The following is a 20,044-nucleotide window of genomic DNA, read 5'->3' as shown; positions in this document are numbered from 1 at the left end:
AGTGGGAAAGGCCTCCAAGAAATACAGAGCACAAAGAAAAGGGGGTGTGGGTCGGGAAGCAGCCTCACCTCTGTGTCAACGCGATCTTCAGCTTGTCATTCTCAGACTTGAGGTGTGTGTCGGCGGGGCTGGCATGTGAGGCCTTTTCATCGTCCGTTCCGTTGACACTGGATGCCTGAGTGGAAGACGGGGTTTCACACCCAGATTCCTGGCCAAAGTGAATTATCTTCACATGTTACTGCTTGTCCTTATATTGGCAGCAAATTAGGTATAACGAGAAAATATGTGTTTATGAGTCTGGACAAACCGATTCATTGAACCAGAATGCAGTATAGACTAATCAGCAAAAAGGCTGACCAAGACAACCAATCCCAGGTCCCAAAGGCCCTGAACATGCCACAGGAAGTTCATAAAGCCTGCAATTTACTGATGAGATGAGACCTGGGGCCACCATGCACAGATTTTTAATTCAAACTTTATGTTCCCATTTCCTGTGTTCAAGCTCTGCCAAGCTTGAATGTCCGATCTCCTTAAAGGCCCCAGGACAGAAGTTACTGTCAAAGTTACTGTCAAAGGGATTGCTACATACAGTAAGGAACCCCAGGAGTAGCAAATCCTTGAGGCTACAGAAAGTATCAGAAACAGAGACAATGTACAGACCCTGGCTACGGAGAGCTAGATCAACACATTTATTAAAAACACAGGAATCAGATACGGTGTTTGCTGACTTCAATACTGTTTAGCATTCTTATGAATATCCTGAAGTGTCTTTTTGTAATAAACCAAGCCACCAGGAGGAAAAACTTCATCCAGTCTTGAATAAGATCTTAGATCTTCGCCTCCAGTAGGCACAAAGGCAGCATGAAGGGAATAATGTATAAATCTGACTAACTTAAATTTCTGCATTACAAAGCAGAAATCACAAACAAAATTAAAATGCAAATGAAACCCCAGGGAGAATATACGCAGTAGGCATTGGAAGTGAAATTTAAATATCCTTTGTTGAGTCGTTTTTTAAATTAAAATTAAGATTTTATATACATGCGTGTGGGGTGTGCGCACACGCAAACGCACACAAGCGCGCACATGCAAATACGTGTGTGGAGTCAGAGCACAACTTTCAGGAGCCCATTCTCTTCAGCTGCAGGCGCCTTGGACTCAAGTGACGTCATTCAGTTCACCAGGCTTGTATGGCAAATGCTCTTACCCGCTGGGCTATCTCGCTGGCCCAAGACTCCTCAATTTTTAGAATTATATACTGAGATATTTTTGGATGTATTCAGATATCTTGGATTTCCTTTAAAACATGGGACAGGCAGGGAACAGAAGTAGGGGCCATAACAAAACAACTGGTCATTGAGGTTCATCATTCAATTTACATCCAAAGTCTTCACAGATATTAAAAAATATCTAAAATCAGCAGCTGTGGCTGTCTGACCAAGGTTTGCATATGATCAAGCCAGTCAACAGTCTGGCGTGGAGGGTGGGGCTCAGGGCCCCTATTCCTAACTAAGGAGCTGCTGACAGGTGGTGTCTTGTGGAGGCGGGATATTGAGTTTTCTTTAAGGGTGTGGTTCCTGGTAGGTCAGCCATGCTCCAGTGGACAGTCTTATATCTGAAAGTGTAAGGGCAACACTAACTGGACTTTGTAGGTTATAGAAAGAAATAAAGGAAAGAAGGAAGGGAGGGTGGAAGGGAAGAAGGGAGAGAGAAAGGTCAGAAGTTAGGAGGGGAGATGGGGGTGAATACGGGAGGAGTTGGGGGTGAATATAATCAAATTCTATTGTATGAAATTCTCAAAGAATTAATAAAATATTGCATTACATATTTAATAGTATACAACTTGTCAAATCAACAAGTCTTCTTAGTGAGGTGTGGGTCGGGAAAGTCTTAGTCACTGCTGGTGGGAGTTGGAACTGATCATCGCTGTAGGCTAAAGAGAAGACCCCTCAAGCCATGTTTCCATCTCCGAAATTTATCCTGCAGAGAATGATCCAATGCTCACAGATGGGCAGGGATGCTTACAGCCATGGTATATATGTTAATGAGAAGGAAAAGAAGAACAGCTAGCTGCCCCAGATTGTAAGAGGCGACAGGAATGCGTCACGATACAAACTGGAATATTACTCGGGCAGTAAAGCAGTTTTGAAAGGAAATACTGGAAGCCAGGAGGAAACGCTCGTGGCTTACAAAGTATTTTCGTCAACGGTTAAAAGGAGTAACAAAAAATGTATTAGAAAGGTATACTAAAAACACATATTTTCAAATACTACCGACCTATCCTGCCATGGTGACACAGCACATGGGTGTGGGCTTGTTCTCTGGTGAGGGGTGGGAACTCAGGGCCTTGTGTTCCTCGGGCGAGCATTCTGCTCTAAACTGTAACTAAACTCCCTAACCTGAGAGCGGGCCGGCTTCATTGCTTTCTCCATAGCAAGCTATGCTGTATCTCTTTTGCTCTTACACATGCATAAAACCTGTAAGAGTCTTTGTAATCTGACTGCATAACAATTTTCAACTATTTGAAAAACGTGGTTAAAGTGTTCATTCATGGGAAAGATTCAGGAAGATCAGTGGCTGACTGTTCAAAGGAAAACAGACACCGACGCATCAGCGAGGACGGATAAAGCTAAGGCTTAATTTCTACTTAATATCTTATGAGGCACACTTATTCAACAAGATAATCTTAAAGCAAAATCTTTCAGATAAATTCAGATATTTAAATTTAAAGATATCACTATAAAATGTCGTATTCAGGAAAAGACAGTGTGTTAGAATTCTCTATACCAGGAACCATCTCGGTAGCTTTAAATATGCATGGGGCGTAGGGGATGGAGAGATGGCTCGGTGGTCAAGATACACATTAGACTTCCAGAGGACCCCAGGGCAATTGCCAGCATGTGTATCAGGGGATTTCTAACAGCCCGCAAACACCCGGTTCCAGGGGACCTGATACCACTGCTCTCCTCGGCCACTCCCCAACACGTGACCTACAGATACACATACGCACATGATTAAACACTAAATTTAAAGAGAGAGAGAGAGAGAGAGAGAGAGAGATAAAATGTCTACAGTTTTTACCCACATTTCCATTTCAAGAACTTACCCTGGGTGATTACTCAATATACTCCACTGAATCAGGTTGTCACTTGGACTAAGGACTATTAAGAAAGGTCCAGGAAAGTTCCTGTCCATCTGAGGCCTGGCATAGATTCTGTCCCATAAACCCACCTGGAGTGTCTTTTACTATGGCAAGCCCAGGACACAGAATGAGCATGTACCTCAAGACAGGCCTAGGCCTTCCCCGGGTGGATCACCCCAGCCACCAAGTCTGCCACAAGCCTGTGCCATGGTGGCCTCTCTCTCTCTCTGAGGGATTGCTGGGTTCTCCCATCAGGACTCTCGCTCCTGACCTTACTTCCTAGGCCCTGACGATTCTGTTTGGCTCATGGCCAGGTCGGAGTTAAGCATGACTACTTCAGTGTGCCTGGTCTTCCTGGCTCCTTCCTGAGAGCTGTCCCCTCCTGCCAATACTTCTCACCGTACCACAGCTACCCAGGTCAAACCACTACCCCCGCCACCCCACCCCACAGCCCCCTGAGACACAGTAAGTTCTTACATCATCCTCACGCCAACCCCACATCACTAGCTATATAACAACCCTGATGTCTGCTGACTACCTAGTTAATGAAATGGATTCCCCGCTCACAGCATCTCCAGGCTTTATCTCCACACCCGATGTGGAAGTGTGCAAGGCAGATATCCAGGTTGTCTGGCTCGACCACCCCTGCTCCTACCTATAAGACGGCCAAGCCTTCGCTCATCAACAAAGACACCAGGCATGCTGGTACTTTTCTAACTCTCAGGTTAAACGGGTCCTTTATAGACATTATCATCACATTTTTAAGCAGACAGACTAATCAAATCCTGGCACAGCCAGATCTCTTCAGACTTCAGCTTGCAGGGGCAAAAGCCCCTCCCACCTATCTTTTGTTAAGACAGGGAGAGGCTCGGAGAGGCTCGGAGCTCTCTCCCTCTGAGAGCGTTTTCTCTAGTGTTCTTCTAGTGCGGCCCTGAAGAACATCCCTCTGTGGACTTCCCAACAGTCAGAAAACACTGCCTCACCTCTCACACCGCCTGTCCTCAAGGTTGCTGGAATTCTAGAAAGCCCAACACTGCCCTTGACCTAGCAGGATGGGCCTAACATGGACACTGTGCGCTAACCAAGCCCCGCCCCTGCCCCGCTGCAATGCTGGGCACACGCCTGGTCTGGAATAGGCTAAGTAAGTGTTCTACCACCGCGCTACACCCTGACCTTTAAACACAGTCACCGCACAAGCGCTTCGCGGCCTGTGGACAGGCAGCTCTGACTGTATCAATAGCTCTCTGCCAAGAGTCCAGTACTATGCCTGAGAAACCCCAAAGCCTCATAAACGCCAAGTCGCCTCATCTTGTTGAGAGCGGGCTAATCGTTGAAAAATGCCTTTGGATTTTAGCCCTGCTGCTAAAATTACCTACCTCTTGCCAAGAGTGACAAGGAAGAAGGAATCTCAATTACTCATCACCCCCCATATTTATTTTAGGGACAGATTACTTACTTGGGAATGATTACTCGAGGTCTCGATTTTCTCCTGGGACTTGTCTCTGGCTAGCCTGGCAGCTTCTTTCACCTCCTGGAACTTCTCTGCAAACTGAACATGCAGAACAGCTATCAGGACTGACTTTAATCTTATTCCCAGCCATACCCAACAGCCACCTTTATTATTCTGTATCCATTTTAAGCCTATAAATTCTGTACAAACGGCAGAAAATCTTTATCTGTCATTAAAATGAAACAGATAAGAAATCCCCCCCCCACTTCCAATACACACGACTGGTCACAGTCACACTGGGAGCAGTTTCAAAGTTATGGGTGCTAACTGGATGCAATAACTGAGAGAAAGCACACATTTTAAATCCTCTGGTTAACGGCACTTAATACAAAGGCGACACAGAAATAGAGCCTGCCTGTGCTGAAGGCTCTATTTTGAGAGTTTGAGAAAACCCACAAACGCCACGGGAGGGAATTCAAGAACTTGGAAATTAAAGCCAAGAGAAAGGAAAGAGAGGCTGGGTTTGGTGGCGCATACCTGCACCCCCAGAACATGGGAGGCTGCGGCGACAGAATTAAGACCTCAAAGCCAGTTCATGTCATATAAAGAGGTCTAGGACAGCCTGGTATAAATAATTAGACCCTGACAAGCAGCAACAACAACCACCACAAAACGGACACCAAAAATGTCGGGGGGGGGGGGTAGTTTCAGGTACAAAATAGAGAAATGCAATAAATAGCCCATGACTAGTTCTTTAATTATCACATAATTTGGTTTTAAATCCTTCGGCAAGATGGTCAACATGTGACAAAATGCTAACATGACCGTTAACCTTCACTGTCTGCTTGACTCCCTTGGCAGCCACCTAGGAGACACACCTCTCTGTATGTAAGTCACAGAGGTTTGACTGAGGTGGGAAGACACACCCTGAATGTAGAATCCATCCTGTGTGCTGGGTCTCAGAACACATAAAGGCGGTGGGGGCTGAGTACTAGGCAAAGGAACCAGCAGCCACTTCCTGTTTTCCCTACCCTGACCGACTGCACCCTCAAAGCAGGAGCCAAAAGAAAGCCTGCTTTAGGTTGCTTTGATTACAGCAATAAGAGAAGGAACTGATACTAAGAAAATTGAAATCTAGGTGATAAGTGTGGTGTTTATTATATTGTCTCTATTTTGAAAAATGTTCTAATATTTCCATAATTTAAAAGTCCTAAAGTCGGGGCTATAGAGATGGCTCAGCAGTTAAGAGCACTTATTTGTAGAGGACGTGAGTTTGGTTCCTAACGCCCATGTCAGGTGGCTCACACCCACCTGGAACTCCAGCCCCAGGGGACCCAACACCCTCTTCTGGGGTCTCTGTGCACTGCACTCAGGGCACAAATCCACACTCAGATACACATAGACACATAATTTAAAGGAAACATTTAAAGATTCTTTTTAAAAATCCTAAAGTCACAGGAAAATCCTGTCGGTTGCTGGTTCATAGTCACTGACTGGCAAGAGGACTGAGTTCCGTTAGCAGTACGCTGTTAGCGCAGTGGCGAGAGGACTGAGTTCCATTAGCAGTACGCTGTTAGCGCAGTGGCGAGAGGACTGAGTTCCTTTAGCAGTACGCTGTTAGCGCAGTGGCGAGAGGACTGAGTTCCATTAGCAGTACGCTGTTAGCGCAGTGGCGAGAGGACTGAGTTCCGTTAGCAGTATGCTGTTAGCACTAAGAATGGCTTAATAGGCAACGCTGGTATTATAAACCAGGGGAGGGCAAAAATGCCAACACCGGGAAATAATAAAAGCCAGCAAGCTACACGACCCTGACATTTCATTTGGGGTGAGCACAAGCTCCCTTCTCTGAGCAGCACTGGGAACCCCGACAGACAGTGGGTGCTGGCAAGCCCAGAGCCTGACCCCACCCCCAGCAGAAAAGAGCACCCTTCCTGTTAGAACCTGCACCCCCTGCAGGGCTACTAACGAAGCTACAGACATGGGGCTCCACCATGTCTTGACCAATCCAGAGCTGTCAAAGGAAAAGTCACTTTACATGTTGCTTAAAACAAAGGAGACTCATTGGGTATGGAGACCACGACTCCTTCTTTGGGGAATCCCTGGCATGGAGGGGCCCTGCTTCTCCTTCTGGTAAACTGCCCCTTCGCCCCCTCCCAGCCCCAGGTACATGTGGGTTTATTCCTGAAGGAGCTCTTGCCTACTGAGAAAGGAAACAGTCATGTCAAAGACTTGGTCCCTCTGCACAAAGGAACTCTAAGTTTGTAAAGGATTCTGCTTACATTCAACAGAGACAAACTAAGAACGAAATTTCAGGAGAAAAAAGTTTTAAAGTAATAAAAGAGGAGATTGGGGCTAGAGAGATAGATGGCTTACAGCTATCCAGAGTACTTGTTGATCTCACGCAGGGCAGGGTTGGGTTCCTAGCACCCACGTGGCAGCTCACACCCATTTCTATTATCAGTGTCAGGGGTTCTGATGCCCTCTTCTGGCCTCTGCAGGTACTGCATGCAGATGCAGATGGTGCTCATACGTACACTCAGGCAAAACACTCATACACATAAAATTAAAATAAATAAATTGTAAAAGTACATATTTACAAACAAGAGAAGTCCTAGCAGATACATTTTTAAACTCTCACTTAAAATATACCACATGCTCAGATATACAGTAAGCTGAGCATGGTAGCTCAAGTACTCAGTACTTGAGAGGCTGAGGCAGGAGGATTACTGAGAGTTCAAAGCCACTCAGTCTTGCATACACAATGAGTTCTAAAACAGCCTGGACTATAAAGCGAGACCTTATCTCAAAAATAAATAAATAAATAAATCCCCCAAACAGTAACAAAAAACAAAACAGAACAAACAGATCTACACGTTATCAGTTGATACAAGATGAAGTGGAACCAGACACGTGAACAGGCCTCTATCAACGGAACAAGAATGAGCTTACAGCAGGAGGGGAACATACATTAACGGCAAGATAATTCTGCTTGGTAAGGGGGGGGAAGTGTGCTGAGCCCCTGCAGAGCTAAAAGGCTACCATGAGAAAGACCAACCTTAAAACACCAGGCCGGGGTGCAAACAGAATTAAGCATTTATCAGACTGCTGCTTGAGGGCTAGGAGGGAAATTTTCTAAACTTGGAGGCCAGGGAAGAAAAATCACAGACGGGCAGGCTTGACTATATAACAGTTCAAAGCCTTTGAATGGAGAAATAAAAACAACAACAAAACCAAACAAACAAACAAAACTAAAAGCAAAACCCCTAACTCAGAAGGGAAACAACAGCCCAGGACAGGACAACAGGAAAAAAACAAAAAACAAAACAAAAAACCATTATTTTTTCACAGAGTTTGTACAAGATGAAAAGGAAAAGATTAAAAACACCAATAGATGAACAGTAAAATTCCTGACGAAAAAAGCATACAGTAAATAAACAACCTCTGAGGAGGGCTGCTCGGCCTGGCTGGAAATTTGAAGCAAAATAATGAGGTGCTGTTCTTTGTCTGTGAAATTAGCACGCACTAAATACAATCATAAACCCGGGTGCTGGCAAGATCCTTCTGGTAGCATGTTTTGGTACAGCCCCACTGAGAAGCAGTTTGGAAGCACATATTGTAAGTGACAAAAACATTCATACCTACTGACGTGGAGATATCGCTTCTGGGAAACTGCAGAGAAGGTAATTGAGAATATGAGAAAAGGGGCCTTGGATATAATGATCATTATCCTAGCATTATCTACAATAATGAAAAACTGGAAATGATCCAAGGCCTGCGGGGCTGGTGGGAGAGCGATCCCTTCACAGCCTCGGACTGCCAGGAGAGCAGAGGCAGGCTCGGAAGTTCCCGAAAAGTTATCGTTGGCAGAGACCGCCTCCGGGTCTAATATTTCTAGTATTTCTCCTTGATTATACTACAAAGCACACACACTCGTAAGCCTGGGAAAATGCTGTTTTAGTTTTTTGCACCTATGTGTGCATGCGCAGGACAGGATGGTTTCTGCAGTCAGTTCTTGCCGTCCACTTTTATGTGGGTTCTGGGGATTGAACTCGGGATGTGCGGCAAGTGTCCTTACACCTGCTGAGTCATCAGTAGCCCCAGAAGATGTTTCTAGAACCTGTGGTCTCATCAGACATGAGCACCAAGCACGTAAGCTTTATATATGTATTCATCTTCTAAAAATGAAATGATATTGTGTATCTCACTTACAATCACTTTTGAAATTAATAATATGGCCTTCAATCATTTATATGATCTTCTACTAAATGATCTTAATGTTTGTACAATATTTTTCTTGAAAGATACACTGGACTATTTAATCAATTTCCTTTTTTTTTCTTTTTTTTTTTTTTTTTTATACAGGGTCTCGCTGGGTAGCTCTGGCTGGCCAGGAACTCACTGAGATCTGTCTGCCTCTCCCTCCTGACTGCTGGGATTCCAGACAATACATCACCATGTCCAGGTCACCAGTTCCCTTTTGTTGGATTTTTTAGTTTGTCTGTCTGTCTCTTTCTCTGATCCTGCAAGAAATCCCCCGTAGCAGCTGCATCCTGCCAACAATATTTCCTTACACCTATTCATGGATCGAAGGAGATCAAAACAGAGTTTTCTGAAATATACTGCCAAATACATTTTTTAAAATTCTGAGGTCATTTTCTCAAGTTGTAATAATTTTAATCAAAATTACCATAATTTATGAAAATGAGACTGTTACTGCTTGATCGTATGTGCCTCTGCTTTGGGGTGCAGGTGGGGTTGCTCTGGAAGACCTGAACCCTATTGCCTGCCCACTAAAAATTCTTTTTTTATCAGCTTAACAGAATCTCACAGTTGCCTGGAACAGTGAGGAGCAAGAGCAGTCTAGGCTGCTCATGGCCACCTACTTTATTGTTTATTTATTTTGGTGTGGTGGGTTGAGGACCCAGGGCTGACAAGGGAGCCAAAGACGACGCCTGTCCCAGTGTTTCTCAGGGAGTGTTGGGTACCACTCTCTGCTTTCTCCATGAATGCAGATGTGGTGAACGCAGCTTGAGAAGAAAGACTGACAAGGTATAAAACAAACAAAACAAAAGGCAGCAAACTCTCCGGCCCCACAGCCTGGAGCCAGGGTGTCTCCATCACTTCTCAGTCACCTCCTTGGGTCCTCCTTCACAATATATCCTGAACTGGATCCGTTTGGACACTGCCACTGTTTTTCTGGTCCAGGCCACTGCCATCTGTGACCTGGGTGTGCACTACAGCTTCCTAACTGGTGACGCTTCCATTCGTGCCTCCAGCAGAGCTCTCCTCTGCACGGTAGGAAGGTGTGGTGAAAACACCTATGATCCTCGCATTCAGAAGGCAGAGGCACGAGGGTGACAAATCTGAGGCCAGTCCAGGCTACAGAGTGAAACCTGTCTCAAAAATACATACATACGTGCATATACATACATGCACATACAGCCATACACATGTACATACATGCATGCACATACATATATATGTACATACATATATACATACATTGTTTTAGTCACTGTCATATTGCTATGAAGAGACACCAGGACTAAGGTAACACTTAAAAAGAATGCATTTAAATGGGGACTTGCTTACAGTTTCAGAGGGTTAGTACATTATCATCATGGTGGGGAGCATGGCAGCATGCATGATGCTGGAGTAGTAGCTGAGAGTTACATCATGATCCATAGGCAGAGAGAGAGAGAGAGAGAGAGAAAGAGAGAGAGAGAAATATGCTAGGCTTGGTGTGAGCTTGAAACCTCAAAGCCCACCACCAGTGACACACTTCCTCCAATAAAGCCACGCCTCCCAATCCTTCTCCAATAATGCTACTCTCTGATGACTATGCAATCAAACAGATGAGCCTATGGGGGCCATTCTTACTCAAGTCACCACATGGTGTGAGCAACAGAGTGCCTTAGGACTTCACTTTACATAATAATCCTAATCTCTTCGGTTACTTGCAGCCAAAAGTACTCTAAAACATATCAGAAGAATGGCCCCCAGGTAGAAAATTGACCTTTAAATCAGACAACTGGGAGACAGGAGGCTGGGTGACCCTCTTATGATTATACTCAATTAATAAAGGGAATGCCGGGGGGGGGGGCATGTGGGTTATAGATTATTTTTATTTAAAATCTGCATCACATTTTTGTATTGTGTATACACATACACCATGACAAGCATGTGGAGGTCGGAGGACAGCTTTGCAGGAGCTGTTTCTCTCCCATCACCATATGGGTCCTAGGGGTTGAATTCAGGTCATTAGACTTGGTGGCAGATGCCCGTAGCAACCAAGACAACTCATTGGGCCCCTGCCTTAGTTTAATTTTTGTTGATGAGGTTAAAATACTCTGGCGGGGGGGGGGGGAGCCACTTATGGGAGAAAAGGTTTATTTTGACTCACAGTCTCATGTTATATCCTATCACGGTGGGGAAGCCAGCATCAGGAGCTTGTGCTTAGCTCAGTTTCCCCCACTCTCACACTGTGTAGCACCCCCCTGCCTAGGGAATGGTGCTGCCCACGGTGGACAGAGTAATTAAGACAGTCCCCTATAGACACACCCACAAGTCAACCTAAAACAGATGATCCCTCATGGAGACCCCCTCAGGTGATTCTCCATTGTGTTGAGTTAGCAATGAAGGTAATCCATTGTGTCGAGTTAGCAATGAAGGTAATCACTACACCCAGATTAAAGTATTAAAGCTGAAGGCAAAGGCCACATAGGCGTGTGGATTGAGATGCGTCCGCCATAGAGCAGGGCGGACTCTATTCTGGGCCATTCGCCCTACCAAAAGAACACATTTCCTCTGTCTGCAATGAATGAGAAGGAAGCAAAGTCAGAATGGTGGGCACGTGAGGTCCACCAGAGAGACTAGATGCTAACGATTCTTCTCCCTGGTCCACCTCCTTTGTCTTGTTCCACGACTTCTTCTTAGCATGCTCCATCCCAACAGTCCTCAGTAGGCTGAAGTATCATGACTTCTCCAGGGGACACACGGATCCCAATTCCATTTCAGGAATGTACAGCTTTTATTATTTTTGGAAAGCCTGTCTATAGAGCCGAAAGTTTCCGCGTGATACTTCCTGGGCTGTGGCTGCTGAGTGCACTTTCTAAATGAAAGCTAAGAACAAGGTATCTATTTTCTTTCTGGGGGTTGGAGAGAAAAGTTCACAGAAAGCGTTTCTAAGTGAAAATGTCCACACTGGTGTTTCTTTGTCCAGCCCACAACTTCTGATTACTGATCCCCCTGCAGGTCTGTGGGCGGCTGCGCAGAGAAGGCGGGAATATTGAGTCACAGCTGTCTTCCAGCATATGAGCCTCAGGAACCCCTCGGGCCCAGGTTCCCTCCGGGCGAGCTAATTGCCGCTTGTCGCGGCTGCTAGCCTCTATTTGTGGCAATTTATCAGTGTGTGGTTAATCGTCGCCTTCAAAGAGAAAGGAAACGCTGATTGGAAATATGTTGGACAAAGGACATATTTGAGAGCTGGCTTCAGAAATCTCTGTGATGATGGCAGTCCACAGTCAGAGCAGAGATGAGACTACTGCCAGAGCCCTGGGTGACTCAGGAGGACGGGACACGCCTCCTTAATAACAGGACATTCTCTTTGTCTGGGAAGAACGGGAAGTAGCATGGATCAAGGTCTTCTCAATTCTCCAGGGAAGGAAGAACTGAACTTTCACTCTTTGTCCTACTTCTGTTTGGAGCTTTCCTTTTGATTCCTTTTCAGGGATGTTTTCTTTCCCCTTTATCTGTCCTCACTACCTCGTTTCCTCTATGGAGTAAAAGAGATTGGACCAGGAAGCTAGGAGTGCTTCTTTCAGACTCTCCTGGGCTCCGGGGGACTTCTGGCCCCAGACAGAAGCAGAAGCAGGTGCTGAGATGGACGCAGACATGACTAGATGCTAACCCAGCAGCCTGAGGCCTGCAGATACGTAGAAGGTGTAGGGGTGAGTGCTGGGCATGATAAAGGGGCTCCCCGGCATCTCCTCTCTGTAGCAGGCAGCTCTGTGGGATGGAAACCACAGGAAGCCCTGCTCCACCTCAGAGAGAGGCTCTGGCCACTCATTCTCAGGCACCATAGCTGATTCTGTTCTCCTTCCCCACTGCTGTTACCATCCGTTCCTCATCAACCAGAGTCTTGGCCTCCCCTCATCTGTATGACAAAGTTCTGCCAATTTTTAAAAATTCGTAAAAATTCTTCATCTCTTACTCAAATCATCATCAGCTCTACCCTGGACTGAATCCAACGCACTTCCAGGAAAGGAAAAACAAGAAAAAGAAAAAGAATATCTGAAATGTAAATCTGATCACTTTACTTTTGGGGCTAAAATCCTTCAAAGGTCACAGGATAAAATCTAGAAACCCCAGTATGTCTTGCAAGACCATCCAGAAGCGGCTTCTGGGAGTCAGATCAGAGAAGACATGGCCAGTGTCTGCAGCTTCCCTCTGTGATACACATCATGGTGCCAGGGCTGGAGCTGCTTCCTGCCCTTGGAATGACAATGGGCCACCCCTGGGAGCAGCTGTGGGACACCCTACTGAGCCAAGCACACTAGGAAGGTGGCCTGGAGTCAGATCTGTACTGGACCCTGGAAAATGGTCAAGGTCAAAGGTGTACAGGAGAGGAAGAAACAGAGCTGGACAATTTTGTCACAACTAATGACAAAGAGACTGGGATTAGCAATGTTACTAGGCTCAAGCGTAACCAGAGCCTAAAAGCAATCATATTCTGTGTGTCTGCCCCTTAGAGAGCCCTACTCTTTAGAAGATAATCTTTCAAGTCATACAGCCACAGGCTCTGTGGGTGCTCGGGTACAGCCTCCTTAGGATCCAGTTTATCCAGAGATAAACAGGCCACGTGCCAGAGGAAAAAGTGTCACACATCCTATCCAAGACACCCGCCAGCTCTCCACGGTCACCCTGACCTCTGACCCCACAGAGTGTCCAGTCATTAAGGGCGCAGCCATGAGCACCACAGAGCATAGAGAACAGCTCCTCCTTGGAGCAGCAGGTCACACTGGGCCCTTTCTCCAGCGTGCCCTGCTCCTCACGCCTTTATCCACCATGCTACCGCAGACCTCAGAAGTCTGTGGAGACTGCAGCTTCATAAACACACAGAAGGAAGAGTCTGGAGGCCAGAGGCCCCTCAGGTCCCTGGAACGCATTCCCGAGCAGAGCAGCAGGCTGGCACTGGGCTTATCCCTACTGGAGTATCCCGCCGGCCAGAGTCACAGTCCACAGGTCCAGCACAGGGGGAGGGGGCCGAGGAGAGCCCCATCCTGATAGCCAGTGCTCATGGCCTGCTACTCTTTTCTCTGCTGTGACCAAGCACCTGCCGAGAAACAACCTAAGGGAGGAAGGGCTTAGTGCTTAGGAAGGGGTGTGGAGCATCATGGATGAGAAGGCGCGGCAGTGGGCGGAAAAAGCTGGCCACACCGTGAGTGGACAGGAAGTGAGGCCAACCTATAAAATCTCCAGGCTGGCTCCTAGTGATGTACTTCCTCCATTAGGGTCCCTGAAGCTTCTACGGCCTTCCCAAACAGTAAGGGGCTTGGGGGATGATTTCACATTCTAACTGTTCCTGACCTCAACACTTCTGCTTCTTGCCCTGTTTCTGGACTCTGTGATCTGGGGTGGGGGGGTTAACCCCAGGAAGGGGGGAGGAGTGTGGGGGGTTAACCCCAGGAAATAAGTGGGCCAGTGGATGCCCAAAGAGTCACCAGGCCAGTGGAGCTTCTCAGGCTTCCAAGGGAACGGCATTTGCTGGCGATGAACTTCCTGTCTTCGGCAGGTTTCAAGGAGTCTGCTGTTTGAGAGAGGGGCCACCTCGTCCACTGTGTCGCCTGCCGGAAGGCACTTACCTTCGTGAGCTGCTGCTCTGAGGAGAATCCCAGACCGAACACTGTGTTGGCTCTGCTGTCAGCCCACTGCCCAAACTTCTGCGAGGTCTTGGTGAAAGTCATGTTCGGGGTGATGGTGCTGTTTATGATCACCTGCAGGAGACAGCCCAGAGGGGGAGGGCGTTAGCTGTGGACGGGACCCTTTTCTCCTGACAAAGGCTGTGGCTACAGGATGCTTCCTCTGTCCTGCTGGATTTGCTCCTGGGCTGTTCTTACCAGGGCAGACACACAACCACGACAAAGGGCAACTCCAGACACTTCGCAATGGAAGCCTAAGATAGACCTTTCCTCATACCAATAGGAAAACATCTCCCCTGAGAACCATTTCCAAAACTGATGTTTTATTGCTGCACAGATGTCAAGTATCAAAGTCTCCTAAAGGCTGGCCACGTGTGCATTCCCAGAACTGCCCTCCCCGCGACACCCCACCTCCCTTTTGAATTCCCAGGTACTCTAACAGCCAGCCGAACCAGTTAAAACTCCCACCAGCCTTTGCGTCCCAAGGGGAAGGAGAAGATTCCCATCTGAAGCATAGGGGGCTGATCAATAGTAAGGGAGGGCACAGGGGCCTGGCCCTGACTGTTACCACCCCTTGGTCTCAAATGAAGAAAGAAATGGAGGGTCCATGAGGTGTATGTGTTTTCTAGCTTTGTATTTCTGGTTAACAGAACGGCTGCCATGAAGTTAATATCCAGTGTTTTGAAGGAATGAATGCAGGGCGCACTAGGTGGCCCCTGGGTCGGTCACATCCATATCCTTAGGGGTTCTTTGGATGCCAGTAGATAGAGGCTCTCAGGCAACAGCAGACTATCTCAGAGTTCGCTGCAATGGCTCTTTAAAACTAAACAGCTTCTAAGTTATTTCATCTAAATCTTATCTTTAAAGAAGGGGAAACTGAGGCTCAATAAAGTCAAGTGGCTTATTCAAGGTCACAAACCAACAAGTGGTTAGAAGGGTCTTGCTCTCAAAGCAGTGGTTAACTGATTTCAAGGGCAAGACCTATTCATCCTGCTTGGGGATCAGCTCAGCGTCCTTGACCTATGAACTTAGCAACTTTGGAAAGCTCCCAGCCATTCTTTTCCCAGGTCGCTCCTGTGCCGTCTTTTCTCCTTGTTTTTTCCACGACTCCAGCTATACACGCCAGACCTCAGGAGTGTGCTGAGCCTGGTTTACGTTGACCGAGCGCCACTGCCTTTCTCTCTTGGTTCTCTGTAGTTTAATTGGGGCATTTTTTTTTTAAATTTACTTTTTATTTTTAACTATGTATATGTGTTGGGAAAGACGGTATGTCTGTGAGTATAGGTGCCTAGGGAAGTTAAAAGTGTTGGGTGCCCTGAAGCTGGAGAAAGAGTTATAGGTTGCTGTAACATGGGTGCAGGGCATTGAAAACGGGTCCCAAGGAAGAACACTATGCGTTCGTCACCACTAAGCCATTTCTCCAGGCCCCAATCTGGGCATTTTTAATCGATCTGTTTTCTTGGCGGTTGATATAGTATATCTGCTGTAAAATCTACCCACTCAGTACCTTGTGGGGGTGGGGGCAAGGGAGGAACAAAGAGAATGAAGGGGTTTTAATTGCTTAGCTAGTTTTGCTTTGTAGCTCCGACTAGCCTCGAACTCACCATCCGCCTTCTTCAGCCTCCCCAGTTCTGAGATTCGCCACCATTCCTGCCTCCGCTGAGTTATTTTTAAAATCTAGCATATTCAATATTTGAAAAAATATATTCCAAAACCAGGCATGGTAGAGTACACCTTTAATTCCAGCAATTGGGAGGTAGAGGCAAAAAGATCTCTGAGAATCTGAGGTTCCCTGATTTACAAAGTGAGTTCCAGGTCAGTTAGGGTCTACTTCGTGAGATCTTGTCTCAATCAATCAATATTCTAAATCCCTGAGGATATCTTCCCTTTGCCTGTTTTGTTCACTTCCCCTCTATTTCCTCAATAAATTGATGTATTTAAGATCCTGATGAATACACTAACAGCCGGACCATCTCTGAATCTTTCATTATCTGGGCTCCCCTCCTGACTCGAGGCATATGGTCCCAGATTTCTGCAGGTCTAGTCTTTTTTGTTTTTAAATCTCATGCTGAATGCAAAGACTCCATAGAAGGTGACCATCTGCCAGAGCAAGTCCCTCTTCCTCTCTGCTGGATGAATTAGGCAGACAGGAAATCCCTTCATCTCAGGGCTGGACTCGGACAGGTTGGGTGTCAGCTCCCATGGGACTCAGTCTAACTTTGGTTCACTCCTGGTCTTAGGACAGGCTCGTTAAGGAGTTCAACAGAGAGATCTTTATCTCCTCTATCCTGAAGGGCTGTGGAGAGTCAGGACAGTCCTTGAGAAGTTTTCAGCTTGTTTTCACAGCTTGTTAATTCCACAGACCTTCCCAACTAGGCCGCCCTCCTGGGCGCTACACACACTGGCAACAGAGCTGAGCATGACCTTGAACTCCTGACGCCCTCCCTGCCTCTACCTACCAAGTGCTGGGATTCTACATGTGCACCACCACCTAGCTAGTAAATTGTGAAGGCGCCATGTGCTCGGGGTTACTCGACGCTGCCCTCTGCCATTTAAGCAATGTGAACATCAAGATCTCCACTGGTCTCTCTGCCAGTAGAAGCATCTCTGCAGGGCCCAGCTCTTGAGCTGCCCCAGTCCTTAGGTGTCCAGGTGACCATTATCCCTGTGTCCGTTCTCTACCCTCTCTGAGGCTTTCATGTTGTTGTCTATTGTAAACCCTTGGCAGGGACTTGGTTTCTGTACACTGTAAATTAAGAAAATGTCTTGGGTGGGGGAGAAGGGAGCCAACCATTTTGAAGTTCCTCAGTCTTCAGTTTCATCTCTTTGGCCACTGCTCAGTGCTGATTCCCCTCCCTCAGCAGGATGTCTGCCAGGGCCAAGCCCCAGCTGTCAGCCTGTATCCAAAATTGGCAAATGTCTATAGGAGGAAATCCGCCCATTTTGGCTGAGCGGGCCCATCTCTCTGGAATTTTGGTCCTTCTAGCCCTCAACGTTCTATAGCTCTTTGATGCCCTTAAATCACATTTTGGGGGATAGGGATGGAGCACAGTGCTTGCTTCACGTGTTCAGTTCCCGAGCACTGTCCCCCAAAGTCATATTTCTTCCACTTGTTACCAGAGAGAACCCCGGCCCCTGAGAAGCTATATAATTCACTTAGAAGCTAAGTGCTAAATCAGGACAAACTCAGTCACATTTCACAATGTGCTGGGACACTATTCTACCATGTTTACGGGAAGCATGCAATCTCTGATAAGGCGGCTGCTCAGGTCCCGCCGAGCCAAACTGGGCTCAGGCATGCCAGTCTAGTTTGCTGGACAGGGTTTAAGGCCAGCTACTCTCCACGTCCAGGAACGCCCTGTATTCATTCAAAGCAGGAATTCCAAGACTACTCGCCACCTGCTCACCTCCCGCCTCTTCCGTCTGTGGCATGTGACGGAAAACAGAACAGGAAAACAGAACAAGGAGGTGTTGAACGGCAGCACATAACCGCAGACTCCGCCTGTCTCCTTCCCATCTGCCTCCATGGGCCCTGTGCCTTCGTCTCTAACTCCAGGACATTCCTCCTACCCATACAGTTATGCTGTGCACTTCCCTGGTAAAAAAAGGGTTGTTCGTCCTTGGGATACAAAACGCTGACCTTGCAGAACTCATGAGGATTTTGCAGAGGGAGCTGCAAGCATCCTCCTCATTCCTCATTAAAAGGTCTGTAGTTACCAGTCCCTGTCATCAGCATGAAGGTGCCAGTGCCCTTCTCTACGAGCTGGAGGAGAGCCAGGAGGGGGAAAAGCAAAAGCCACACTGTCCACACTGCCCTTGCAATTGCTCACGCTGGCTCCCTGCAGGCTTCAGATGCCTTCGCCGGTTCTGAACAGTTTACCCAAGGTTCTGAGACTTCCTAGTTCTGGAAGGAAGGAAGAGAGGAGAGGAGAGAAAAGAAACGGTGGCAAGGAAGGCTATTAATTAGTACTGCAGCATCGCTTTCCTGTGCTTTAACTACCCAAGGTGGTTAGTCTGAGCAGTGTCGCAGCCAGAGTAGTACGCGAGACAGCTGGCTGGCTACCTTCCCAGAAAACCTAGAACATCCACCTCCGCAGGAGCAGCAAGAATGACACCCCCCACCAGCATGCTGTCAAAATATCCCCAGTCTTGGAATCTTCTTCCTTTTCTTGCCACTGACATGGGAACGGCCCCTGGCTACATAGCCTTGTCCTTCTGACAGACTAGGCAGCAGCCAGCCAGTAGGGCCTGCTCCTTCTGTGTCTGCCCCTACCAGGCTCTGCCTGTCGCTCCCAGCTAACCGTGTTTGCACCTAGAAGGCTTTGTATTTCTCCTGGTGACTCTGAATTTTGGCTCTTGCCCTTCTCAGGCACGGAGGAAGGAAAGAAAGAGTGTGAACACATACAGAAAGATGTTTTGAAAAATGATGTTTCAGTTTTATTGAAAAAGCACCTTGCTGTAGCCCAGGCTGGCCTTGAACTCAAAAGCCTCCTGACTTAGACTCCCAAGTGTTGGATTATAGACATGTACCTCCAAACCCAGCTGAATAGACCTTATTTTTAAAAAAAAAATTATGTACTTTATGTATATGAATATTCTGTCTTCATGAACACCAGAATAAGAAATCTGATCCCATTACAGATGGTTGTGAGCCACCATGTGGGTGCTGAGAATTGAACTCAGGACCTCTGGAAGAGCAGTCAGTGCTCTTAACCATTAAACCATCTCTCCAGACCCCCCAAAGGCCTTTTAATCTGCGGTGGGTCACAATGGTGAGTGCCCTGTGCAGCTGGGTGGGCAGGGGGAACAGCCTGAGGTTCAGGACAAAGAGATACAAACTTAAGGGACTGAGGGCAGTTTAGTTATGGGCAGGCTATAATGTGCTCCTGAGAGAACAGAGAGCTAGGGAAGGCTGACAGAACTTATCAGCTCAGCTTTACTAGCAATGTGGAAAAATACATGATCAGCACAGTCAAAGAAAGTCAGATACCATTAAGGGTTTAGGCAGGAGTATGGAGCAATGAGGCTGCTGTAGGTCAGCAAAACTATTAAAAAAAACAATGTGGGTTCTCAATATTTAGCAACTCCAGTTCAGAGCATGGGAAATGTACAGGAATGCTCACGGGGCAGCGTTTGCAGAAGCAGCACCCCCACCACCACCAGCAGGGCGTATCATAAACTGTAACATGCACATATGAAATGCTATCTAGCAGGAAAATCAACCACGGCTGCGGGCATCACCATCAGTCAGTCACGAAACATAGCATTCGCTTTTCTTTATGAGGATCACATCAAAGAACACATAGGGATGTCTATTGTATAAAAGCCAGAACCAGATAAAATAACCTACTATTTACGTCAGGGGTCAACACACTATAATCCTCAGGCCAAATCCAATAAGCAGACTATGTTTTAAAAAAGAGTTTTACTAGGTTACAGCTGGCCATTTACATATAGTCTATGACCATTTTCTTGCCACAAAGGAAAAACAGAGAAGCTGCAAGGGATCATAAAAGAAATTACTCTCTGGCT

The 20,044-nt window shown here is 46.8% G+C and overlaps 1 protein-coding gene across 3 annotated transcripts in view; it reads right to left on the bottom strand.

Moving 5' to 3' along the window:
- Window positions 1-20,044, bottom strand: part of Homer2 (homer scaffold protein 2) — a 96,841-nt gene that overhangs the window by 15,370 nt on the left and 61,427 nt on the right. For 2 of the 3 annotated variants that reach the window (XM_085683061.2, XM_085683060.2), the window contains exons 3-5: window positions 14,456-14,587; window positions 4,599-4,691; window positions 69-208 (exon numbers count right to left, since the gene is read on the bottom strand). In XM_085683061.2, coding sequence (XP_085539187.1) covers window positions 69-208; window positions 4,599-4,691; window positions 14,456-14,587 — 365 coding nt within the window. The remainder of the gene's footprint in view (window positions 1-68; window positions 209-4,598; window positions 4,692-14,455; window positions 14,588-20,044) is intronic. The other variant, XM_048435288.3, reaches the window with a different exon arrangement.

Source organism: Myodes glareolus, chromosome 24 (genome assembly GCF_982192425.1).
Source record: "Myodes glareolus chromosome 24, mMyoGla1.1, whole genome shotgun sequence".
Lineage (NCBI taxonomy): Eukaryota > Metazoa > Chordata > Mammalia > Rodentia > Cricetidae > Myodes > Myodes glareolus.
Note: the sequence above shows the minus strand (reverse complement) of the source record. Positions and strands in the feature narration are given on the sequence as shown.